The following is a 27,853-nucleotide window of genomic DNA, read 5'->3' on the forward strand; positions in this document are numbered from 1 at the left end:
CAGACACCCACACTTAACCACTGGGGGAAGGGTGAACAAGCAGCAGCTCCCAGGGCAGGGAGGCAGCCAGGGATAAACGTCCCCACTGTCTAGATCCCGTTCACCCTGACAAACAGTAATAATGACCAAGGCAATAACCTTACTCTAAGTGCTCTACATGTATTAATTTATGTAGGTCTCACAGTCACCCTGTGACCTGAGTACTATTATTGCCCCCAGTTTACAACTGAGGAAATGGAGGGCCAGAGAGGTTAAGTAAGATACCAAAGGTCACATAGCTAAAACTGAGATGCAAACCTAGGTTGGTCTGAACTCAAAGACCAGGCTGTCCAGGCACAGCACCACACGCACACCGCTGCCTCACTTCTTGGCTTAAAGAAGTGAGAGCCTGGAGGGCTGTCTATCTCAGTGGAGCCCTTGGTACACCTAACTCTCCTATGTGCCGGGGCAGGAAGATCCCTCTCACTTCAACAGTCCCCAGCCAGCACCTTCCCAGTGATATTTAAGGGACAAGACACGTGAGACTGGCTCAGCTCAGTCTCAGAAACTCCATCTCAATTCTCTTGCAGGCCGAGGCAGAGCAGAGGTGGTTAGTTCTGGGCTCAGAACTGGAGTGGAGGCTCCATATCGGGTCTGGGACAGGGAGGCGAACACGCAGAGTAGGGATGATGATCCTCCCCGGCTGTGCTCCAAATGGCTGCCCACTGGGCCAAGACTCTAGCAATTGTCTTAAGGAATAGCGCAGCAATTAGCCAGGTACACCACAGGTTTTCACCTATTCTGAAAACTGAATTGGAATAGAACATGGTTCCAAGGCCCAGGGCAGTTACAATGGAAAGAAAAAAACCCACAATTACGTGTCATCTGAACCCAGGAACCACAAACCCTTTTTATATTCAGAGCTTAATTAAGGGGAAAAAAAAAGGAGCAGGATATGGTTCCGTGATGGCATCGGGCCATCTTCCCCCATACTCCTAACTTCCTGTACAGAGAAGCATTTTGTCACCTTAGCACCTTCTCACCAAGACAACAATAGGCTACATTTTTTCCATCTAAGAACAGCCAGCTTGAAACAACAGATGGCCAAGCAGGGAGAGTGGGGTCTGCTGAGCCACCGAGGATGTTGATGAATGGGTTTCCCAGGTCTGCTATCAGCTGTCCCAGACATGAGGTGGAGAGAACGCTCTTAGAACATGTTACACCAACGGCCCTCTCTCTCTCAGGCACTCAGGGAGCAGCTCGGCCTACGCATTCCCAACCCATGAGCTCAGCCTGGAGGGGAGCCAGGAAAAGCCCAGGTGGAGAGCGGAAGGGCGGGAAAAGTCCGAGGATGCTGGTACTCCCTGCTGCTCCAGGAATGGAGACTGGCAGTGCCAGGGGCACGAAGACACCAGCTCCAATTCCACAGCAATGGACCACCTGGTTTGCCTTGATTGTAAGATTCAGGATAACAACAAATTTAAGAGAGAACTCAGAGAAGACTTCTACTGAGACCTCTTATGTCACACAAGAGGAAACAGAGCGAGGAGGAAAGGAGAGGGGAATTGACGTTCTTGAAGACTTCCAATGTGCCAGAAATGATTCTTTGCCTGTTAAAGCCAGTAAAGTGTGTGTTAATATCGCTGCTTTGCAGATAAGGACATTGGGAATCAAACCACTCAAGTAATTGGCCCAGGGTTGTAAACTAAATGAAGGAGCAGAGATTTGACTCAGGTCCTGCCCCAGGCTCTTCCCAGCATACCCTCCCCGCATTGGCTGCGCACAGGCAGGCCTCACACAGCTCTTGGTCCCTGGTTCCCAGGTCTGTGACATCGGCCGAGAGGCCCTTGACCATGTCTGTGCCCTGGGTTACTTTGGCAACCCATTGAAGTTTATGAAAACTTTCTCAATCTTTAAATGCATGAAATAAAATGTTAACACACTTAACATATCTCATAATATGTTATTAAATAATGATGACCTTAGACTTAGCTGCAGGTCTAAGGCCTTAAATAATTTCCAAATAGTGATGTATAAACCAGAGGTTGAGATATCTACAACTGTAAGGATAAACGAAAATATCTGTGATTTCTATGGGTGACAAAGCACAGGTACCACACTCGCAAATGGGAGAAATGCTACATTTCAGTTAGAGGTTAGTGAAAATAAGAATTCCCCCTGCCCCTGCCTTCCAAGTTCACAGATTCCTAAAGATTAAAAAACCTCATAACAGTACAGAAGGAAAACAAGCATATGAAAAGATGTTCCACCTCATATGTCATCAGGGAATTGCAAACACATGTCTATCAGAATGGCCAAAATCCAGAACGCTGACAACATCAAATGCTGGTGAGCATGTGGAGCAATAGGAACGCTCATTCACTGCTGATGGGAATGAACGAAAAAGGGTACAGCCATGTTGAAAGACAGTTTATCAGTTTCTTACAAAACTGAACACACTCTTACCATACAATCCTGCAATCAAGCTCCTTGGTATTTAATCAAAGAAGAAGAAAGTTTATGTCTAAAAACCTGCATATGAATATTTATAGCAGTTTCGTGAATGGTACATAATAAACTGAGGTACATCCAGACAATGGAGTATTATTCAGCACTAAAAAGAAGTGAACTATCAAGCTGTGAAAAGGTATGTAGGCACCTTAAATGCATATCACTAAGTGAAAGAAGCCAGTGTTAAAAGGCTACCTACTATGTGATTCCAACTATAAGATCTTCTGAAAACAAATGTCAAAAAACTATGACGACAGTAAAAAAGATTGTGGTTGCCAGGAGAGTCATGGGGGTAGGGTGAAAAGGCAGAAAGAATGGATGGAGCACTGAGAAATTTTAGGGCAGTAAAGAGATACACAACTATACATGTTTGCCCAAACCCATAGAGTCTATAACACTGTGAATGAACCCTAAGGAAAACTACAGACTTTGGGTGGCTATGACGTCATAGTCACTTTGGATGACTACTGATCGTGGGAGGCTATGCATGTGTGGGTGTAGGGAGTATACGGGAAATCTCTATGCCTTTCCTTCAGTTTTGCTGTGAACCAAAAACTGCTCTAAGAAAAAAGAGAGAAAAAGGATGCAACCACAAAAAACAAACAAAACCCATACCACACAAACCCTGCTATGAATCCTTAGCATGTGGGACAGTATCAACCCTTCCCTTAAAGCTGTAGGGCAGAACAGTAACAGTGGCCATTTGCCGAAGGTTTACAAGGTTGCAGCCCCCTGTTATGGTAAACCATTTCCTATTTACAAGTCTTTGAACAGGGTAAATATTACCTTCATTCTACAGATTAGAAAATTTCAGTTTCAAAGTTGAATCTTAAAGCAAATTGGATGTATCTATCTATTATATGTCAAGTTTCTGGATTACTATGATTGGAGAGATTGCAAAACAAGCTGTTAAAAAATTATTTTACTTGAAATTCTATTTTAAATCTGTGTAAATAAGACAAAATAAATTAGATGCTAAATCTGATATAAGGCTGTGAGTACCACACTTAAGGTTTTTCCAGTAGTCATGTACGGATGTGAGAGTTGGACCATCAAAAAGATTGAATGCTGAAGAATTGATGCTTTTGAGCTGTGGTGTTGGAGGAGGCTCTTGAGAGTCTCTTGGATTGCAAGGTCAAACCAGTCAATCCTAAAGGAAATCAATCCTGTATATTCATTAGAAAGACTGATGCTGAAGCTGAAGCTCAGCAACCTGATGTGAAGAGCCAATTCATTAGAAAAGACCCTGATGCTGGGAAAGATTGAGGGCAGGAGGAGAAGGGGACGCCAGAGGACAAGATGATTGGATGGTCTCACCGATTCAATGGACATGAGTTTGAGCAAGCTCCGGGAGATGGTGAAGGACAGGGAAGCCTGGTGTGCTACAGTCCATGGGGTCACAAAGAGTTGACAAGGACTGAGCAACTGAACAACAACACCATACTTAACGCTGAATTTCAAACTAATACATCCATCAAAAGAGCTTTCATGGTATAAGCAAACTAACTGAGACCCTTTTAATAAGCAAACATTAAAATGTGAAGTTCTAAAATCATAAATTCATAAATACTAAGTAATGCTGCTGTCTACCTTAAATGTTTCAGGTAAAATTTCTTTTGAAAATAAAAGAAAGAATATCTGAGCCATCATTGTATCCTTAACACCCAATACTAGGCATTGAAGAAATTATGTGGTTGGAGACACAATTGATTTTATATCTTTCTGAGGGTCACTGTCTATCTGTATTGAAGTCCTCAAACAACTGGCAACAATATCTGGGCCTGCTGGTTTTGAACATTCTTGCATTCTTACATTTATCCCTGTGAAATTCTAGGTAAGTCCTTTATCCCAATTAAGCCTTAGTTTCCTCATCTGTAAAGTACAGTTGATGATGCCAGCCCTGCTTGCCCCCCCTAGAGTTATTGTCAGAATCCAACGAGATACTGGATGCAAAATTGCTTTGCAAGTGGAAAAGCTTTGTAGTGTTGTGATGTATGGCTAAATTCTAGCGAACGGTGTCATTTGATATGATCTGGAGCCCTGGAGTAAATCTATAAGGGTGAAAGACAAGAGGCTCCTGCAGCACCAGAGGGCATCATAAATCCATGCCACTCACCTGTTGCTGAGCTCAGCAGCAGAAAAACGTCAATGATGTGCTCTTTACGGAAAGCCTTCTTGCCAAAAAATATGAAAAAAACAGGGAGAGTTTGGACCTGTCAATACTCAGGTTTACAATTCCTTGTAAAGAAGCATAACCTATATTTTCCCTTCCCTCAAGAACCAGAGCTCATGGGCTACACTTAGGTGCCTCTCTCAGGAGAGGAGTTTCAGGGAGATAATGATCTGCCATGTCCAGTGTCAGAAAGAGGCCAAGCAGACAAGGATGCAAAGGCAGCCATGGTCTTGGATAACTCTGAGGACCCCATGACACCAAAAAAAAAAAAAAAAAAGCATCTCTACTGGCACAGTAGAATGAAGTCAGGTTACAGCAGGTTGGGAATGAGAGGAAGGTGAAGCCAGGGAGCAAGGAGTATAGAGATTATCTTGCCCAGAAATTAGGTTGAGAAAAAGAAAAGAAGAAACAGAGCTGATGATACCAGTTTTCCTGAGAAGTAGGACAGCTGCTTAAAGGTAAGGGACTGAAGGGTAGAGAAGGCGATAAAGGCTAGGGACAACTTGGATAGAAACTGGCTAGACTTTCTTAAAACACTGTCCTGGCAGCACAAAGATGCTCAGAACTGAGTTCTCACAACTTGCTATCAAGATCAGCTGGTCAGGCTCTGCTTTGTGGATGGGGCAGAGTGAGAGTCAGATCCCAAGGCGAGGCTGGCCTAAAGTCATGGCTTTGAGAAGCTGCTGAACATGGCTGCAAAGACAGAGCACAGGCTCCAGAGTGAGTAAGAAAGTGAAGGTCAGGGGAGGCTGACAAATGGGCAGAAAAGAAAGGATGGCAGGTTAGCAGTAGATTTTGAGAGAGTAACACAGCGAGAAAAGCAACCGCTCAGAGCTGTGGTTAGAGAGGAGCTTTTCAAAGGAGGATTTAGGTGAAGCAAACTCCAAGGTGTGGCCATGGGGATGGGTTGCCAAGGGGAAGGTGGGAGGAAGAAGCTGCTGGAGTCACAGAGACCAAAGTCTCTGAGAAGGGAGTGCCCCGTAGGCTGGACTGAAGTGCTCAAAAGCTGGCCAGAGGCAGGGGGGACATGAGGCTGAGAGCAAGGAGGGAATATAGCCAACATGGGCATGTGAGAAGGGAGTTTTGGAATATGAAGTAGGAGACAGGTTGACCAAACAGGACACCAGGCCAGGCCGGAGGGGAAACTGCAGTGCAAGGCGGTGGGGAGCTGTGAATGTGAGCAGAGAGCCACAGTCAGAGCCGTGCTTTGGAAGGATAATTCTGTGGGGGTCGGCAGCTGGTCTGGATGGGAAGAAAAGGCAAAAGAGACTTCGAGCACACAAATCCCATTACTTGGGTAAGAGATTGCTACCCCCACCAAAGTGTTGTCAATGGAAATAGAGAGAAGGGGACAGGTACGAATAAAATTGCAAAGGAAGGTGCAGAACCCGACAACTGGTAGCAGAAAGCAGACAGGAATCCAGGATGTTGGTATGGTTTTGAGCCTTCAAGATTTAGAGAAAAAGGAGGCGAGAAACAGGTTTCAGAAAGAAGATAGGTCAATGGGGTTTAAGGGTGCCCAAGGGACACCCTGAAGATGTCTTAAGTTACCTAAGTGGACTCATGGGGCTCCAGAGACATGTAGGGCCAGAGATACAAAAGTAGAGAGTCACCCTCATGGGGGAGGGAGGGGTGACTGATGAATGTAACTGAGATTTCCCTTGGGAAGCACACCCAGCAGAAGCAGGTGTCAGAGACAAGCCCTTGGAGGAGACTGAGCATGTACTCCAGGAAAGGAGAGCATGAGGATGACTTTAAAAAATGTGTCTGAAAAATTGTGTCACAAATCCAATAGGATAGTTTTGAGAAGGAGAGGAGGCAATTAACAGCTACCAGGCACTTAAGTGCTTCATGTTCATTTGGTGTATAATCATCACCCTAGTCCTAGGACATAACTATTATTATTCCCATTTCACAGATGAACAAATAGAGGCTCCAAGAGGCAAGGTCACACTACTTAGCAAGCAGTGGAGCTGGTTTTCAAGGAGAAAATAAAACCTAAACTTGTTAGAATGGACTACATGAAAGGCCTTTCAGTGATCTGTCTACTGTCCACCTAACCCCCAACCTTACCTCCTACCACACTCCCCTCCACTCTCTCCCCTTCAGCCCCCTCTTGGCTGCCTTGCTGCCTCTTCCAGCTGGCCAAGAGCTTTCTCAGCTCAGGGCCTTTGCACTTGTTGCCCTTTCTGAATAGCCAGCTCTTTGCCAGCTAGCTGCTTCCTCCTTGGAGATCTAAGCTTAAATGTCGCCTATAATACCTTGTCTTGAGATAAGAAGAGATGGTTGGATGGCATCACCAACTCAATGGACATGAACTTGAGCAAACTCCAGGAGATAGTGGAGGACAGGGAAGCCTGGCATGTTGCAGCCCATGGGGTCACAAACAGTAGGACACGACTTAGCGACTGAACAACAATACGCTGTCTAGAATCAATTACCCTTCCTGCTTCTCTCTATCATAATGCCCTATTTATGGCCTTCTTAAGAAGAGGTGATAAGATTGTTTTTGTGTACTTCTGTTCTCCCCTGGACCAGACAGGAAGCTGCACAATTGCAGGGGCCTTCTCTGCTGTCTTCACCTCTCCTCTCCGGTGCCTGAGGAGTAGTACTCAGCAATCACTAAATGAGTGAGGAAAGACTAAATTAATGAATCTACTCCTTCCGGGGGTAGTGTTAGTTGCTGTGGATGTTCAGGAGGATTTTTTTCCCTTCCAGGAAGACTATTCAATTATTGTTCAGTTGCTCAGTTGTGTCCAACTCTTTGCAACCCCAGGGACTGCAGCACGCTAGGCTTCCCTGTCCTTCACCATCTCCCAGAGCTTGCTCAAGTTCATGGTCATTGAGTCGATGATGCCATCCAGCCACCTCGTCCTCTGTTGTCCCTTCTCCTCCCACCTTCAGTCTACCCCATTGTCGGGGCCTTTTCTAATGAGTTGGCTCTTCGCATCAGGTGGCCAAAGAATTGGAGTTTCAGCTTCAGCATTAGTCCTTCTGATGAATATTCAGGATTGATTTCCTTTAGGATTGACTGGTTTGATCTCCTTGCAGTCCAAGAGACTCTCAAGAGTCTTCTGCACCACAGTTAAAAGACATCAATTATTCGGCACTCAATCTTCTTTATGGTCCAACTCTCACATCCATACATGACTACTGAAAAAACCACAGCTTTGACTATATGGACCTTTGTTGGCAAAGTATCACCAAGTCTGCCCTCACCTGGGCAGCAAGACTGGTCCCAGCCTGTCCCTGATGTGCTGGTCTGTAATGAAAGAGCAGACAGCTCTTCTAAGATAGGATGGAAAAAGGATGCAATAAATTCCTTGGGCCTGAGCTAGCTGTTATTCACAGAGAGAGAGACTCTAGTCCACCTTCGCTTTCTTCATCTCCAGGGTTTCACAAGTCCTTCCATGAGGATCATGTGACTCTGTTCATCCACCTCCAGGGGTTTTACAAGGTCCATGCAATCTGGATCTCCTCACCTCATTCCCTTCCTGGACCCGTGTCTGACCACATCAGCCTCTCTTTCTAGTCACAAAGGTCTCCCTGTTATTTTGAGAATACGCTGAGCACATTTGCTTGTCAGCATCACTTGTTCCCTTTGTCTAGAACTCTGTTTCCTCTAAGAGCCACAGGCTCACTTCCTTCAGGTCTCTGCTTAAATGTCACCATCACACAGAAGCCTTCCCAGCACATCCGATATAAAACAGCAACCCACCTCTACTCAGGGCACCCACATGGCCCTCACCTTGTTCTTCCTCTATAGCATTTACCACCACCAACACAGGCACACATGTGTGCACACTCGGGTCACATATATTTATTTGTTGTCTGTCTTTCTCAGAGAAGAACGTAAACTCCAAGAGGACAGGGATTTTATCTGTTCTCTTTACTGCTGTAACCCTGATGCCTGGCATGTAGCAGGCATTTCAAATGGTTTTTTGAATGAATTAATAAATGTGAAATTTTTAACTCAGGGATGGCAATTTTAAACTAAGAGTAAGAAGAAATAGTTTGGTGGTTCCTCAAAAAGTTAAGTGGGCTTCCCATGTGGCACAGTGGTAAAGAATCTGCCTGCCAATGCAGAAGACATGGGTTCAACCCCTGGGCCAGGAAGATCCCTTGGAGTAGGAAATGGCAACCCGCTTCTGTACTCTTGCCTGGAAAATCCAATGGATAGAGGAGTCTGGCGGGCTACAGTCTATGAGGTCACAAAGAGTTGGACATGACTGAGTGATTGAGCATGCTTGCACACACGCACTCAAAAAGTTAAACACGGAATTACCATACAACCTAGTAGTTCTGCTCCTAGGTATATGCCCCAAAGAACTGGGAACAGGAACTTGAGCTGATTCTGTATGCCAAGGTTCATGGCAGCAGCATTCACAATAGGTGAAAGGGGGAAGCAACGCAAGTGTCCATCGAGGGATGAATGGATAAACAAAGTGTAGTATGTGCATATAACAAAATATTATTCTGCCTTGAAAAGGAAAGAAATTCTGACATGTGCTACAACATGCATAAACCCTGAGGACATTATGCTAAGTAAAATACTGCTGCTGCTAAGCCACTTCAGTCGTTCCAACTCTGTGCGACCCCATAGATGGCAGCCACCAGGCTCCCTCATCCCTGGGATTCTCCAGGCAAGAACACTGGAGTAGGTTGCCATTTCCTTCTCCAATGTATGAAAGTGAAAAGTGAAAGTGCAGTCGCTCAATCATGTCCAACTCTCAGCGATCCCATGGACTACAGCCTACCAGGCTCCTCCATCCATGGGATTTTCCAGGCAAGAGTACTGGAGTGGGGTGCCATCACCTTCTCCGACAGTCAGAAAAGGACAAATATGTATGATTCCATTTATATAAGGCACCCAGAGTAGCCAAATTGAGGAGACAGAAAGTAGAATGGAAGTGCCAGGGGTTGGGGAGAGAGGAGAGATGGAAATTATTATTTAATATGTAGAGTTTTAGTCTGAGATGATGAAAAATATTTGAGAGATGAATGGTGTACTGGCTGCTTGACTACGTAAATGCTGTAAACTGAGAAATGATTAAAATAGTAAAATTAACGTCATGTATTTTACCACAGTTAAAAAATAAACCCAAACTCAATTCAGTTACTGGAAAACAAAGTACGATTGAAATAACTCGGACACGTAAATCTACTTTTTTAACTGTAAATATTATGAAATCTAAATATGGATTAAGTACTTCTGATTAAAATTTAGCATCCAAACTGAGATATGTTAGTAAAGTAAATATACACCAGAGTTCAAGGTCATAGTACAAAAATCTAAAATATCCTATTAATAACTTTTATAGAGACATTTTAGAATATTTTTATAAGTTGGATTAAATAAAAGATATTACTAAAGTTGGAAAAAGAAGGATTAAAGTTCTGATACTTGGTACCACTTGGCTGAACCTTGAAAATATTATGCTAAGTGAAATAAGCCAGATACAAAAAGACAAATATTACATGATTCTACTTACATAAATACCAAGAATAGGAAAATGTATAGAGACAGAAAGTAGATTAGAGGTTACCAAGGGCTAAGGGGAAGCGGGTAGTAGAAAGTTATTGCTGAAGAGTTCAGAGATTCTATCTGGGGCAGTGAAAAATTTTGGAAGTAGAAAATGGCGATGGTTGTATAACATTGAGAATATAATGCCACAGATTCACATATTTAAAATGATCAAAATGACAAATTTTATGTTGTACATCTTTTACCACAGTCAAAAAGGTAAACATGAGGAATCAAAGACAGAGACAGAGATGGAAACAGAGAATGAGAGAGAAGGAGGAAACGGAAGAGAATGCTTTATGGCAGAGAGAACAATGCACAGCTATATGGTAACCACTGGCTTGCTAACTAGAAGGGGCGAAGAAACTTTCCTGGACTTCTACAGATTTGGACATAGAGAATTTTTCCAGGTATGTTCCTCAAATTTAGACAGTTCTCCCTGGAGAAAGGACTGAGAATAAAGTCCTCTCACTGCTGAACCCCCATGGACAAACCGCTGGTGAAGTTTGCTACCCTGTATTTATATCTCTTAAGGCTGTGATGCATAGGAGGGGGTGCAGGGTATGCCAGGTGGCAGTGAAACATGTTCTGTACTGTTGAAGGCTCTGTAGTTAGAACACAGTTGGGTTTTCTTCCCAAGATACTGCATAAAAGTTTAAGGTAAATAGTTTTTTATGTAATATAATTTAATATATAATATATTCATGTATATACTATATATGTACTGTATATACTATATGCTATTCATGTATATACTATTAAATTTATAACTTACTCCCCTTAAGTATTATTGTTGTTGTTCAGTCACCCAGTCATGTCCGACTCTTGAGACCTCATGGACTGCAGTGCGCCAGGCCTCCCTGTCCCTCAACATCTCCTGGAGTTCTCCCAAGTTCATATTCATTGCATTGGTGATGCTATACAGCCATCGCATCCTCTGACGCCCTCTTCTCCTTCTGCCCTCAATCTTTCCCAGCACCAGGGAGTTTTCCAATGAGTTGTCTGTTAGCATCAGATGACCAAAATACTGGAGCTTCGGCTTCAGCATCAGTCCTTCCAGGGATTATACAGGGTTGATCTCCCTTAAGACTGACTGGTTTGATCTCCTTGCTGTCCAAGGGACTTTTAGTAGTCTCTCCAGCACCACAGTTCGAGGCATCAGTTCTTTGGCATTCTGCCTTCTTTATGGTCCAGCTCTCACAATCGTACGTGAACGCTGGGAAGACCATAGCTTTGACTATACAGACCTTTGTCAGCAGAGTAATGTCTCTGCTTTCCAACCCTTAAGTATACAAGTCTATAACTACACATGTTCTAAAACACACTATTCGTATTGGTGTATGCGTTGAGCATGTCATAGAGAGGGCTGGTAGCTCATGGCTGACCTCCTATATCAGTTGATATTCGTGGCCTCCCAATCCTGTCTCCTGCAAAACTCACTGGCTGAAAGGCCAAGCAAGAAAAGATTCAGCTGCCTGAACCCACAGGCATGTGTTCTCTTGTACAGTTCGACTTCTGCCCAATCCTGCTTCTCTCCCCCATTCCTTTCACAGGTATTGATTACTAATGAATGTCTTGCACTCCGAATACCTTCTAAGCATCTGCTTTTGCAGAACTCAGTCTGTGACAAATATGTACTATTCATTACTTACTATTCTAGGTGCTGGAAAATCGGCAGAAACTATGCAGACAAAAACTCCTGCCCCCATGGAACTTACATTTTATTAATAGAACGGTTTCTGGAAACACTTTTGTCTATGTGATAAAGCGGTGTATGCAGCCACAGCAGTCCCTTCTACCTTCTTCCTGCCTCAAAAGCAGACATGATGGCTGGATATACAGCAGCAGCTACCTTGCAACTACAAGGTGACAAGTATGAGGAAAAGCCTAGAGCTGCACCATCCAGTTCAACAGCCATTAGTCACACAGGCTATTGAGCATTTCAGCTGTGGCTAGTCTGAATTGAGCGGAGCTGTAAAACACACAGGATTTCAGAGACTTAATACCAAAAAAAGAATTTTAAAAATATCTCAGCAATAAAGTTTTATATTGACTACATGCTGAAATAATAATATAGTGGATATATTAAGTGAAATATATTATTAAAATAAACTTCACCATTTCTTCATACTCTTTAAAATGTGGGTACTAGAACATTTTTAATCACATATGTAGCTCATTATATTTCTATTGGACAGCACTGGCTCAGAGAATCACAGAGAATATAGCCATTGACTTTTCAGTCACTATCTTTCTCCTGACAGCTGGTTAAAAAATAAGCTCCTATTTATTTAAAGTCACTGCAGCTGAGTTTGCAGTTGAGTGCAATCATTTCTGATTCAGAGGGAGTATGAATTGCCCTGGACCTGCCCTAAGGCAGGAAGGCTGAATTCAGCCTGGCACCCCATCTAGTTGATAAGAGTTAGACAGATATATTCACACTTAAGTGGACAAATCCCTTGCCATGGAATATATTTATCTCCAAGATATTTTTTATTATGAAGAAAAGCAAAGCTGAGCAAGTGCCTCCAGTGAGCAGGAAGGAGGGAAGCCAGGGGACACCTTCCAGTCTGGGAAACAGAGCATGAAACTGCTTCATGGCTTCCTCTTACCTTGCCCAGTGGTACACATTAATTTGGATAATCCTGGCCAGAGATTCCCTAAGGCCTTGTGCAACCCTGGGTGGGCCAGGAACTGTGAGAGGTTTTTCTTTTTTCGCCAAGAAAAAAAGAGACCCAGCCCTTCAGTCTAACAAGCCTGCTGGCTAATTTCCCCATCCTCCTTGAAAGCTCCATGAACAGCCAGATGCTAGTCAAGGTACCGACAAGGCTATGGTCCTCATCACACACCCCTGGGAGAGGGTGCTCAGATGCAAATCTGGACAGATGTTTGAATAAGAAAATAAGGGATTGGCCAGTCCTGGCTTCTGTAAACCCACAATCAGGGCTTGGAAATATACTGGGACTCACCCAGTACAGCTCTACAGAGAGAACTGTATGTTAATAGCATGCTATTTGTGTATGAGTGCTCAGTCGTGTCCAACTCTTTGAGACTCCATGGACTGTAGCTCACCAGGCTCCTCTGTCCATGGGATTTTTCAGGCAAGAATACTGGAGTGGGTTGCCATTTCCTCCTCCAGGGGATCTTCCCAACCCAGGGATCGAACCTGAGTCTCTCATGTCTCCTGCATTGCAGGAGGATTCGTTACCTGCTGAGTCATTGGGGAGCCCCCAGTATGCTATTTGTACTACTGCAGAAAGAAGCCTCTTGAGCTACACAGTTCGTTCATTTAGTCCCTGAGCACCCTCCCTGTGTCAAGCCCTATGCTGTGCTTTAGACCCAAAGAGGAGCCAGTCTTGGTTCCTGTCCTCAGGGAGCCCACAGTGGTGAGAAGCCAAAAAGCAGTCAGTGAGGGACACTGATCAGCAAGATAGTGATAGAGCCAGAGTTGGGAGCCTGTGGAAGCACCAAACTCAATTGGGGATGAAATAAGAGAAAGGAAATGGAGAAAGGAGGTCAGGGCAGGCTCCCTGGAGGTGATACTAGCTTAAACTGAATCATAAAGAGAACAAGTTAGCTAGGCCAGGAGGGTGCCGCTGCTCAGCACAAAGAGTACAGACCCTCCATGGATCAAGGCTGTAAAATCTCCCACTATTTGATGAAATTCTGAAGAGGAAAGCATATTCTTGTATTCATTCTTCTTTGAAAGAACAGTCACCTTTTACAAAGCGAATTTCTTAATGAAGTCATGTGTATGAAACTGTGAAGCACTATGCAAATGCTGGATGTAACAGTAATGAAATCATTGTGATTGTTACGGGGGTGGCAGTGGTCCCATTCAAGACCACCCAGCCCAGACTCCAGGATTCAGAGGGTGTCCATCACAATACCCACTCAACCAAGCCAAAGAAATCCAAGTAGGCAACATCCCACTGTGGCTCCCTTTTCAATCAGGGCCCTTCTTATCACTCTCCTGCGCTATTGGGAGTGTCTACTGCAAGAACCTCCATGGACGAGAACTTGACAATGCCTATAACGTTGTCAATGCAATGCACACACCCTAGGACTCTGAAATTCTCACAGTGTATCCCACAGACAAACTTTCATGTGCATACAAAGTCCATATGAGGAAGTGTACTGCACTGTTTAAGATGGCAATAGGCTGGAAACAACCTAAGCAGTTAAGTAAACTGTGCTGGAGCCATAAAATGGGAAGCCATAAAAAGCCATGAAAGTAATAAAAGGGTTAGAGTCCCCATGTACTGATGTAAAACAATCTCCAAGATATGTTTTTTTTTTTTGAGTGAAAAAAAAGGTACACAACAAATATGTTAAAAAAAAACTTCCCATTAAATAAGAAGAAGGGCGATGCACGCGAACACACACAGATGGAGACTTTGAGGAAGGGCGCATGGGAAATGGCATACTGGTTGCCTCTAGGGAGAAGACCTGGGGGCCTGGGCAAAGGCATTTCCTTTCCCGGTATATTTTCTTGTCTTGTCCTGCTTACATTAATTTTTTTTTCATGAGCATGTATTTTTTAAAAATGTAATTAACTTTTGTCTGCACTCAAGTCTTTGCTGCTGCAAGCAGGCTTTCTCTAGTTGCAGCAAGTGGGGGTTACTCTCTGGTTGTGGCGCCTGGGCTTATCACGATGGCTTCTCTTGTTGCAGAGCATGCAACAGGACGAGATACTCATGGGCTCGGTAGTTCAGGTGCACACGCTTAGTTGCTCTGTGACATCCTCCTGGACCAAGGATCGAACCTGTGTCCCCTGCACTGGCAGGAGGATTCTTAACCACTGGACCACCAGGGAAGTCCTGCATTTCTTTTTTAGTTAAAGAAAACGAATTAGATGGTTCTTAAATAGACAAAGAACTCTTTAATTATAAACGTATTTGTAAAATGAACCACAGTGAACCCAGACTAACCACTTCCTATGAAGACAGCCAAAAAAGAATTTTTTCATCTCAGTTTAATATTGTTGGGATAATTGACTTCCTCAGTCTCACATAGCATGTTCAATGCACGCACTCAGGCAAACTCCACACACTTCGTGAGGTGCACTTTGTGCGTGTCACACTTCATGGTGACAAGTGTAGTGATTCACAGAACTCGATTGGCAGTCTAGGCTTGCGGACGTGCCTACTTGGGCAGTGCCATAGTCCATTGGTAGGTAAGTGGACAGATACAGAGTTTATGGAAGCTTTCTGTTCAACTAGCACTTTCCTGGTGGCTCAGACAGTGAAGAGTACGCCTGCAATGCGGGAGACCTGGGTTCGATCCCTGGGTTGGGAAGATCCCCTGGAAGAGGGCATGGTAACCCACTCCAGTATTCTTGCCTGGAGAATCCCATGGACAGAGGAGCCTGGGAGGCTACCATCCATGGTGTCGCAAAGAGTCAGACATGACTGAGCGACTAAGCACTGTACACACAGCACAGAAGGTCACAGTGCAGGGGCCATCCTCTACTCTGTCGGTTATGCCTGCAACTGCCTGTATTAGGCAGAGCGGTGCAGCGGAGCCAGGCTTTGAGGGCCCTGTTGGGTGATTTCAGAAGTGGGGAATGTCAGATAGGCTTATCTAGGCTGCGAGATAGCAGCCTTCCCTCCGAGCTTCACCTCTCCTTCCCCCCTTCCCTGCTCCTACTGTGCTCTGCTCAGGCAGCTAGGGAACCACGCTGTAATGAGCTGGGCTGCAAGCATTACTCAGGCAGGGGTTACCCACTACCGGGGAGTCAGTGCAGACACAAAGACGGGCAAAGGTCATGTTCAAGAGCAGAAGGCATGGTGTGACCCAAAATACAGACATTTCCTTCTCACAGGATAATCCAAGTTTTCATTATATAGGCTGGCCCTGTGGCTGCTGGTGACAGGAGCCTGTGAGTCATTTCCTGCAAACGTGTTTTTATGGCAGTGATGTACAAATGCCTTCTGGTCTGAACTGGTTACCTGTGATTACCAAGCCACCCCCTGGAAGGTGGGAGCAGGAACCCTGGATTGGGATCAGGGACACATCCTCAGTGATCCTCCAAATCCTCTGTCTGAGCCTGGCCCCAGGAGGCCTTCTGGTCTCCTGCCATTCATCCATCCTGCTCTCACGCTCTCCCCTTCCTCTTCCTTCTCCCCATGCACATCTTCATTCCCATTACATGAGCAACCCACTCTTCCCAGAATATGTTTCTCTGCCTTATGTTCCCTTGCGCTCTTCCTTCAATAAAGCCAGGCAAACTCCTACTCATCTGTCAAACCCCAAATCATTTCTCTTCTTCCAGGAAGCATTCCCAGACTACTCCAATCACTTGCTCTTCTATAGTCCTGCAGTACAGTGTACACAACTCTCTCATATCACTTAGGATATTAATAATAATATTAATGGCTAAACACTAGCTGATCATTTACCAAGTACTAGGCAGAGTTCTAGACACTTTTCAAAGATTACTTTATTCAATATTCACAAAAATTCCATGAAGGAAGAAGCATCATTGTCCTCATCTTACAGAGGCTGCTACTGAGAATAAGGAATTAGGTAAGTTGCCCAAAGACAAAGAGCTCTTAAGTGACTGACTGGTGCCTAGATAAGTACCTGGCACATAGCAGCTGCTTAATAATCATTTACCTCAAAAATGATTAAATAAGTGAGTAAATACCGAAATGGTGACATTTCTATCCCCTCTATAGAAAGCTCAAGTGAGAACCATTTCTTACTACTGTTTCAAACACTCTCCTCTGTCAAACACGTACTAAGGTGTAGGATACAGGAAATACCTAATGAATGAATAAACAAAACACTATATGAGCAATCCAACAGATAGAATCCAAACCCTGGCAACGCCACCCACTAGCTTCAACCAGACAGCTTCAGCTTCCTGGGCCTCCTGGTTTGTCATCTGTCAAATGCAGAGATTGTATACAACATTCTTTCAACTTCCTTCTAGCATTAAAAGTATATATAAAATAAATGACCAGACTCAATGACTTTGTGGCAATAGTAACTCCCAGGCCAAATTATGTATTTTACTTTCTTGGGCGCTGTCTTCCCCAGGAACAGCACAATCAGATGTGGCATTTGATCTGGGTACTACCCTAACTCACAGCCAAAATCAGCCCTGAAAGAGTTTCTTTGGCCTGCTCCTTGGTTCACTTATTTCTTATCCAAACAGATCACACCCAGGGAAAGAATTATTAAGTGCTTGGCTAAACCCTCATAAGTAATAATCAATAATGAACAATAACCCCAAGTTAGATTATGCAACTGGCACCTAAACTACTGCTCTATGGACCTTGCAGGTCCTCCTCCCTATCCCCGGCATGTGAACCAGAGGTCATCTTCTCCAGACAGACCCTGGTCACCAGTCTTCCCCTGCCATCACCACTAGTGCATGCATGTGCACACACACACATGCACACACACGCACACGGACACACACACACACACACACAAACTCCTGCTGGCATGAAGAGCTTACAGCACCTGGTAGGGGCTGATTAATGCTTGTGAATCACTGAGGCCTAGATCCACCCCATATGGTGCTGAGATACATCCACATCAGGGCAAAGGTGGGAGTTCTGGCTGCAGTTCATTCATTCCCACTCTACCTGTGACTAAGCAGGAGCTTGGCTATATGCCTGGTACCTGACACATCTGTGATACATGGCTTAGCATTAATGATGACCACAAGCATGCTAATGCCCATCACTCATTGTTTTGTTAATGCTCAGCATCAGCTACTATACCAAGGGATAAACCTAAGTGAGATGTGTGAGCAAGACAGTGTCTGTTCATGTTGGAAGAGAGGGAAGACCATGTTCTGTGTTCTGCTTGACTCACAACCAGGAGACCCAGGCTCTTAGAGTGAACATTACCTATCATTGCCATTACCCACATGAATCCAACATGAAGAGGCCTGGGCCATACCTAGGATGCAAACAAGCAGTTGCTTGTCATGTAGGGGACACCTAGTATTTGTCTATCTCCCATCCCCATCCCTGAGGACCTGTTCCTCCCCTCATGTGAATCCTGTGATGCTTAAAAGAGCTGCCAAAGACAGCGGTCAGCTCCCTTGGTTTTGGCCTCAACAACTGGCCCAAAAGTGAGCTAACTGAAATCCTTGCCTGAGATTTTATTTCCCATATTGAGCAGGAAGACAAAGGTCTTTTGAGTCCCAGAGCTATCAAGATATGAATAAAAGGCTAGCAACATGGAGAAAACATGTTTGCAGGAGGGAAGAATGGAGCCAAGACAGAGCAAAATATCTAAGAGATATTTAGATGGAAGAAGAGAGGGTAGGAAAGTGTCCAGACACTTTGAGTGTCTGGACCTTCCTGCTCATGTGAGTTAATCATCTCCCTGTTTTGTTCAGGTTAGTTTGAGTTTCTGAAATGTGCGAATAAATTCGCCTAATAGTCACAACCATTTTTCTTTATTTCCACAGTCCAGTAATTGATTTTAAATTTTAGTAATTTCAAATTTCACAAACAAAACTGAAGAATGGCAATATTTTGTTTGAATTCTTTTTTCTGTACACTGAGTACATTTTCCAATAGGTCTTCTACAATTCAGGAAACAAGTAGCTTTTATGAGATGGGCCACCACATTTGATGTCTTTGTTCCTCCTCCTGAGAAAGGTGTAAAAATTCCTGCACAAGAACCACTCTTACTCAGCATCACTAAGGAAAGACATGAGTCCTTTCCCTTTGTTTTAATATCTTAGACATCACTGATGACCTGCCAACCACGAGATGTATAGACTCCTCCACTTCAAGCCATCAAAGCTTGTAAAACAGGGGCTGGCCAGGCAAGCTAGGCAACCAGCCAGTGATTTTTGGAAGGACACCTTCCTGGTGGTCATCCCTTCATTCCATCCCTCTGCTGGCTGACTCCCTCTGAAGATCTGTCCTCAGATCCCCGAGAGAGTCCCCAATAGCTAGGAACTGTTGGGTGTATGGGGTGATGCATTTTCTGATACAATAAGAGCTCTGAAAATCTTCCTTGAGAAAACATATTGCACTCTAGCCACCTAACTTCCATAGGACCTTTGAAAAAGGAAACCACTATATACGGTTACTGAAAAGGGTGATGCTTTGTAAGTTAAAAGCTTCCCACTCCTAGAACTCTGAAGAGCTGCCCAGTGAGCCATGAACCATGAAGCTACAACAGCTAGAAAGCAGGTGCTGGGCAGGGGTAGCACTTAGGATACTAGCCCCCCCTCTTCTTTCTTTAAAGCTTTCCTCTCCTTGGGTCAGGCTGGAGCTTAGCAGGTTATGGTCAAGCCCTTCCTGGATGGCTAGTATGCTCTGGGCCAAAATGACTCCTGCTTCGCCTGACAAAATGCTCTCCTATACCCTGCACAGTCTGTGTGTCCCAGGCTCAGAGGAGCTTGGCAGCTGTCTTCCCCAGGGCAAAGGAAAGTGGCTGTATCCCACGGTGGACTCAACAGCTCCGCATCACCAAAACAAAAACACAACAGTTCTGATCTCTATGGAGAGTTCAATCCTCTTGTCTAGGATTGGCACCAACTAGAATTCCAAGGGCTCTGGCTGAGCTACCTCCTGTGAGGTCTAAATACAGCACGCTTGCTTTTAACCTAAACATACAGCCTGGACCAGTGCCCAGGGCTGACTGCCCCTAGGGAAGTCTTGACTTCTGGCTGCCCATTTGGGGATGGGCGATGCAGAGCTTTCAGAGCAATGTCACCTACATGTGATCCTGAGCAGAGGAAGGGGACAGGGTGGTGGAGAATGCAGAGATGTGAAGAGGAAGAGAAAGAGAGGGAGGAAACAGTAATAAATACCAAAGACCTATTTCTTAGCCAATTAAAGTCAGGGGATCTTTCTCAAATGTTTATTCCCAGAGGAGCACAACTCTAATTATGTCTCTGCAGGGACTTCAGAGCATAAGCCCTAAAATCAGAGAGATTGAGGTTGCCTTTTTGTTGTGTGGCCTTAAGTGAGACTGACTTTGCAGGTTCCATATCTCTCAAGTGACCCGAAGGACTACCGTACTATTCAATGAGACCTCATACAGAACGGGCCTGGCCCAGAGAAGCTACTTGGTAAATAATGGCTCCTAGAAGTAGTGGTAGTAGTAATAGCAGAAACAGGATAACATCAAGCATGCCTTTGATTGAGTGGAATATTTCCTGCCGTATCAATAAACAAGGATGTGACAAGTCATCCTCAACTGCAGCCCTCCAATGCCAGCTGGTGAGCCTTAAGGGCACTCAGAAAGGAGCAGAATACCTGCCATCTAGCAGCTACAGGACTGCAGCCACTCCCTACAGTGAGCCCTGAGGAACTCAGGATATAAAAACAGGACACTGGCCCCAGAGAGCTGAGGTGCCTATGAAAGGAATGATTTCTGTAAGCCCAGACTCTTGCATCTTCCCATGCAGAGAGAAGCACTGATTTCCTTAACTTGGGGTATCTGGATTTATTTAGCAATAATCTTGATGTTCAGACTATCTGCTCTTTGTTGCAAAACTTCCATATAACCTGGATCCTCTCCTCACCTCGTTGGAGCAATTCTCTCCTACTTCAGATGCTGTCTCCTGAAAAATCCTAAAAGTCCCTACCAAATAAAGCATAGCTCTCAGCCTTTAGGTTAGGAATATTTTTCAAGTTGACACCTTTATTTTCTGTGCCTCGGAAAGCACGTAAGAAGAATTGCTGAGACCACTACGATAGGATAGAAGCCCCCAACCAAGATACGCTGTGCATATACAGACAAAGGCAACCTTCAGCTGAGTCAAACAATAAAACACAACCACACCCGCTAAGAACCTTACAATGCCAAAATGGCAACAGCTCCCTAACCTTCCAACAATCCAGCCCACATGCCCCACAGGCTAAGAAGCATCTCTGCAGGGGTTCCCTTACCTTGGTGTTCATACAAGACCTTCCTCGCTTATACTCTTTGTGGGACCCACGCTTGTCAAGTTTGTACCACAGGGCCTTGGCCTTCCAGGTGGTCACTTTGGACTTGAGCTTGGAATAAAAGTTTCTGTGGTCCAGAGGGTCTAGGTCCAGTTGTCGGGTGAGGATGTTGAAGGCCTGAAGGGTACCTTTGCATGTGGAAGCTTGGACAAAGTTCTCGAATAACTGCCCGGCCTGGGTCTGCTTCTCATCCTCATTCTCCCCCATGTTTCAGGAGCCACCCAGAGCAGCGATGTGGAGAGGATGGAGGAGAACACCATGAAGTGCCTGGAGAAATGTCACACCTGCAAAGGTAGATGGAGGCAGAGGTGAGCTCCGTGGACGAGGGTAGGCTGGGGAGAGGGTGCAGAGAGGTAAAAATACAATTCCTTTAAGATACTAACATAGTAAACATAATGCCAACCATACATACTCTACAGGAGAGGTATAATCATACCATCTAACCTGGAAATGCTGCCTTGCTGGCAATCTCTCTCCCCAACACTCCACTCCCCTGGCTGGCTGCAAAGAACTACAGATTGCCAAAGACATACCCTGGCTGATGTCAATATTATCTGGTCAATCTTGCCATAAGCCAGATGGTTCTGGAAGTAGGAACTAGCAAAAGGAAAACAAACAAACCCAGAAACCCAGATTTCACACTTCTGAAAACCTATAATTCTTGGTACCATAAACTGATTGACTAATATTAATGTAACCTAACCACATGACATGAAGGCACAGTTCCCCAAAAGTAAAGTTCTCTAGATTTCATGACCACCATCCCACCTATCTTTAGAGATCACTCTTTTACATTTTCCTTCATTAGTTATCAGAGGGCGGATCTTCTCTTTATACAGACAGCAAATGGCAACTTCTCAAATCTGCTGGAAGGACAGCATCTGCTTCAGTGAGACATACAGAAAGACAGAGAGACATGTGGGTCTCCTCCTGATGCACAAAACAAGCCTGTGCTTTGTAAGCCCAAGCTGGGAACTATTTGGAACAAGTGCTAAAGGAAAGAAAAATGTGATGGAGGCTCATTCACATCACAAAAATAGCTTGCCGGGGTTTTGGCCATCATCCTTTCTTCTCTGCACCACTCTAACCTCAAGCATTTTCTTAGGAAAGTCATTTAAGTTTCAAAGGAACAAAAATAAATTAGACTGATTTTCCAAAGCACTAGCTATTTTTCCAGAATCCGAAGCCGGTGCAAGAAAACAAGCATGGAGGAGCTGGGGCTGGCCCCGGTGTCAGGAGGGCTTGAGGGAGTCTGTAAACAGAGGACAGAGCGTACCAAGCTCCCCCAGACAGAAGCCTGGCAGGAGGAGGTCAGCAAACAGAGACAAAGCCCTCGGGCTGGGTAGCTTCCCACTCTCCAGACGGAAACGCCATTGTGGGTGCGCGTGGCCTGCGGGCTGGCCTTATAAAACTAAAAGCAGAGGATGGTGTTTATCTTCTTCCTTAATCCTTTACTCATTCATTAAGCAATAACTACTGGTGCCTTAGCAAGGGCCACACATCACCCTAGATGCTAGAGGAGGGTACAGAGACAGGGCCTAGCGAGGAAGGCAGCCCCGTACATAGTTGATTATAAGACGACAGGCCAGTGCTCATAAAACTGAACACAGCACATGGAAGCCCAGAGAAGGAGATGTTCAACAGAGCCTGGAGAAGCCCAGAGGAGCCACAGCAGGAAAATGCCTAAACGCTGTGATTTCAGGAATGAGGTGGATTTTGCTAGACAACTTGGGAATGGACCATACAAAGGCACGGATCTGGAAAGAGCCAGCATGGCTGCAGAATGACAGCAAGTTCAAGGCATTGGGAATTCAGGACTCGTGACAAGGTGTCTGGGGCAGACTGTAGAAGGGACCTGGCTTCTCCAGTGGGTATAGGAGACAAAGCAGCGGGGTGAGATGAGTCGTTGGGAAAATGAGATGTCAGGGGTGGACTGGAGAAGGAGGCAGGTGAGCACTGCCCAGGCACAATGAGGGAAGAAACTGGCAGAGCAGGGGAAGGAAAGCACACACATGTATGTTATGCACAGCCTGGCTGCGTGCCACCTGTGAGGGGCCACTCGCTGGGGGCAGACAAGCTCTCCAGACACCCAGATCCTGATGGGTGAAGTGGCTTGGGCTACAGCATAGGACACCTCCTTCCCATCCCTCTTTCTCCAAGAGCTTCCAACAGGCCCGGCGCCAGACTCAGCAGAAGGGAGAATAGTACATTCCCTGCTTCAGACCCAGCCAAACTCTACTCTGCAGCCAGGCCTCTGTCCTCTGGTTCCCTCAACTCAACAAATTCAACCAACTTCGAAAGCTGGCTTTGTGCTCTACCCGGGACTGAGAAGACATGGATTCCCTCCCACATGGATCAGTCAGAGCCTTTAGTGTCTGCAGGGCTCACATTGGTATCACTCACATAAACTTTGCCTCCTCCTGTGTTCCAACCTTTCCCCTGTGCAGGACTCACCACCCAGAGAGCATAAACAGAGAACAAGACTTATCTGCTTTTCAGAGCATATTAACATCCTCAGTCTTTATCTTTGGAATTGCTTCCATGCCAGGGATTGAAGAAGGGCAGGAGTAGCTAATTGACAACTGCAAAGCTACTTGAATTCCACCAGAATCCTGTAGTATGGGATGGGCAGGTGGCACAGAGGAAACCACAGGCTTTGGGGCTCCTAAAGCCATGTCCAAAGCTCAGCTTGGCCCCTCGCTGCCCACCTGGCCTCATACAAGCCACATAAACTCTGAGCCCCTGCTGTTTCTTTTGTATGAGAGCCTGCAGAGCTGCTGTGGAGGGGGAGATACAGGAGTGATGGCAGAGCCTGGCCCAAGGAGGCACTGGGTAGACGTGAAGATGTATGCTGAAGCCATCGCCTGTGGCTGATCTGAATCTGCGGAATGCCCCAGTTTGAAAAAAAAGCTTTGAAAATCAGTTCTCCAAGTCACCAGCTCCTCCCTGTCTAAAATGGTGAACTGTTTTGAGTTATCAAGCTAGACCCAACTCCCAGAGAATAATTTATAAACTGGAAGAAACTGCCTCCGCCCAATCCAGCTGCCTCCTCTCCTCCCCCGAAAGAAAAATGAACAACTTAATTTTACAGCTCCAAGGGAAAGAGCGAGAGTGGTGTTGAGGGCTGTGGGTGGGCGTGAGAGCTGTAGGAACTAGCTCCTATCTGGAGGGAGATACAAGGAGGTGGAGGGAGATGACTGGACAGGAGGAGATAAGCCCTGCCTGGGGCTGTGCCCCCGCAGCCCGTGCCAGCCTCAGCCCTGCCGCCCTGCATCTAAAGAGTCTGGTCTCAGCCTTTAAAATCATTTTCTAGTTTAAGTCAGAGACCTTAAGAATGACTGACAGCCCCTAGGAGTAAGTCTCCTCACAGAAGACCATCTGGATCTATGGAGTCTGGCAAACCCGGTTGTGGGTCTGGTCTCAGGCGCTCACTAGCCACGGGATCCTTGGAAGGTTATCTAGCCTCTCAGCCTGCTTTCTCATCTGCTCAATGGGGACACTGATACTCGAGTCATAGGGTGGTAAGGAATAAACTCAATCGTGTGGTATATTTAGCACCTGTGACTCCCTGACAACCACCACTCACTACTATTCATCAAATGGCTCAAACACCATCAGACCAAACTGAAGAGAATATAATTGAGGACCACTAGTACTAGCTTCAGAGAGGGCAGTGGCACCCCACTCCAGTACTCTTGTCTGGAAAATCCCATGGACGGAGGAGCCTGGTAGGCTGCAGTCCATGGGGTCGCGAAGAGTCGGACACAACTGAGCGACTTCACTTTCGCTTTTCACTTTCATGCATTGGAGAAGGAAATAGCAACCCACTCCAGTGTTTTTGCCTGGAGAATCCCAGGGACGGGAGAGCCTGGGCTGCCATCTATGGGGTCGCACAGAGTCGGACACTACTGAAGCGACTTAGCAGCAGCAGCAGCAGCAGCACTAGCATCCCAAGTCAAACAATTATATACACTTTACAATTAGAGGCCATGGGCTTTCAATACAGAAGATCTGGTTTCAAATCCACTTCCTAGCTGTGTAGCCTTGGACAACTAACTCCACTTCTGAGTTTTAAGTTCCCATATGAAATGTGGGGAACCTCACATGAAGAAGTTTGGATGATGAGCTGAAAACATCAATGGTACAAAGTAGTTTTGTGAATGAACTAGAAAGGCTGATTTAGAAGGACTCCCATAAGTTTGAGTCTGAGTTTCCAGAAACTGGAGTGTAGTATTTTGCTGGATACCCTTCTCTTTCCGCCAGAGAAGAAAATCAGGATTAGTTAAGCCAGAGGATCCTGGGTAATAGCCCTTGTTAGCCTTCCTTGTCAATCACTACCCAGTTGTTGCCTTTTGGGAGTTTGGTATGAAATATAAATAAATGAACTACTCAGAAATATGAAAGGTTTCTGCATTTTCTGGGAAGAAACAAGACATGATGCTTTAGTTTCTAAGAATAGCCTTGAAGCAATTTGGTCTTTGCCAACGAGTCCCTTATTTGTGGTTCTGCCTATGTGACTTCATGAGTCACAAAGCAATTCCCTCTCCCTGCCTCTGGCTGTTACAAATTACAGCTCAGAGTCTCAGACTGCCAGCACTGGTAATGGGCTCTTGGGCCCATAACATCTGGGAGACCAGTTCAAGGTTTATGTAGAGGCCCTGAGTAGTCCTCAAAATAAGAGATGAGCTCCTGGCCCAAGAGTTACCAGTATACTCACGTGTGGGACTCCCACACCTCTGTTGTTCCTTGGTCTCATCACCTGCGAAATGGCATCAAAGAGTGTGACCAGGCAGCGTATAAAAGATGGGACCTCACTGGTGGTCCAGTGGCTAAGACTCCACGTTTCCAATACAGGTGCGCAAGTTCGATCCCTGGTCAGGGAACTCGATTCCACATGCTGTAACTGAGAGTTCACATGTCACAACTAAAGAACCCTCATGGTGTAACTAAGACATGGCCCAGCCAAATAAATAAATATAAGAGGGAGGTCTAGAAAAACTGAAGGAAAGCTGGAAGAGACAATGAGCAAAACCCTCTCTCAAAGCAGAATGAGGAAATGGCAGCCCTCAACCCCACCCTCAAGGCTCACAGACACATTTCAAGGCAAATGCAATCTAAAAACCAAACCCTCTTGTCATTTCCACTGCCAAACCCCTATTCAAACTCACCATCTCTCAGGTTAACCACCCCAAGGGGCCATGAGGGCAGGGTCCAGTTTCCTCAGCAGTGAAAGATGGGGAGGTCTTCACCCCATCCACTTGCGGAGCTGCTGGAAAGACTTAAAGCCCTCAGGTCTGCACCTCACACACAGAAGACCCTCAGGCATGGTTACTTGGATCCGACATCTGAGATGAGGCAGGAGGCAGCCAGGGCCAAAGCAGTGGGAAATCCTCACACACTGCATCTCTGCAGAGCCCAGCACAGGCAGAACACCTGCCTTACAGGTGATGTCTGCAGATGTCATCTTCTCACCTGGCCCAGGGAGGCCCGGCTTTCCATCTACCAGGGCATGAGACACTAACTTGAACCTAACCCTGGGGCAACTCCCAAGGTTGGGAAGGGGCCGAAAGGGCCCCCTTGTAATTTCCTTCCAGCCAGGGGTCCCCAGCCTTCCCTCCGTCACCTCCCCAGGTTGAGCACGCACCGCTTCCTGGGGCAGCCTGCCCACCCTTGTCTCCGCTGACAGGAAGACAGCCTCAGTGAGATGATTTCTCTTGGTCCCTCTCCAGCAAGATTGATGCTGTCTCTCCAACGGCTTCTCCCCGCGATTGGTCTTAGCCCTTGAGATCACCCACAGGAAGTCAAAGCCCTTTCCATGCAGGTTGAACCCACATGTGCAGTCTTCTTACACATGCGCTCTAGAGCCCCTACTGGAAAGGCTAATGAAAACACATCTGAGAGAGGTACTTGAAAGCCCACCCAAGTGCCTAGCCTGCAGCAGGGCCTGGACACTGCCCTCTGTCTACACTGGCCCAGGTGGGGAGCTCAGGCAAGAGACTCCAGGCCCATCGGAGGCCCTGGTCTTCTGTGCTGCTCCTCTTCTGAGAGTCCAAGGCCATGTGGTCTTGCCCATGCATTCCCAGCCCTCTCCTCACTGTCTTTCAATAGTGAGTTGACTCCACTGCTCTGGCTTGAAATGACCTCACACATTCCCATTTCCTCACCTCAGTCCATTTCCTCGTGGAATCACTCACACTAACAGATCCCAGGATGACCTAGGTCAACCCCCCCAACCCCACCCCCATGAGTCAGAGAGCTATATGCTGACCAGTCAAAGTGCCAGGAAGTCTAGAGGGTATGGTGACTCTCTTGCTCTCTCTCTGTATCTACTCTACAAGAAGCAAGGACTTTGAGGGTAGGCGGTGATTCCAGAACTTGATCATCTCACTTTCCTGCAAGGCAAGTATAAGTTTGCCATGTGTGGTTACTGTATGTATACGCATGTGTTCATGCTAATATATGCATATATATTAGTATGTGCATAAATGTTTATATATGCATGTATGTGTATTGTGTATATGTGTGTATGTATACATGGGTGCACACAAACACATACAAATTTAAAAATTTTTCCATAATGATTTCTGGCCAGTGCCCCCCATCTCTGCTTGTACTGCTAAGCCCATCTGTATGAACCTCTAGGAGAAGCAAAGCCTTTGAGGCAGGCAAAACTTGGGCCTGGGCATGAGGAGACTGAGCCTCATCAGAACGCAACAACTGCACTGCTCAGCT

General features: G+C 45.7%; 1 protein-coding gene across 5 annotated transcripts in view; it reads right to left on the bottom strand.

Moving 5' to 3' along the window:
- The window catches only part of MICAL2 (microtubule associated monooxygenase, calponin and LIM domain containing 2), a 241,958-nt gene that overhangs the window by 167,499 nt on the left and 46,606 nt on the right, over nucleotides 1–27,853 (bottom strand). For all 5 annotated transcript variants that reach the window (XM_010830618.1, XM_010830615.1, XM_010830616.1 and 2 more), the window contains exon 3: nucleotides 21,065–21,405. In XM_010830618.1, the coding sequence (XP_010828920.1) occupies nucleotides 21,065–21,328 (264 nt within the window). In that variant the 5' untranslated portion in view covers nucleotides 21,329–21,405. The remainder of the gene's footprint in view (nucleotides 1–21,064; nucleotides 21,406–27,853) is intronic.

The sequence above is a fragment of the Bison bison genome, unplaced genomic scaffold (assembly GCF_000754665.1).
Source record: "Bison bison bison isolate TAMUID 2011002044 unplaced genomic scaffold, Bison_UMD1.0 scf7180017864518, whole genome shotgun sequence".
Lineage (NCBI taxonomy): Eukaryota > Metazoa > Chordata > Mammalia > Artiodactyla > Bovidae > Bison > Bison bison.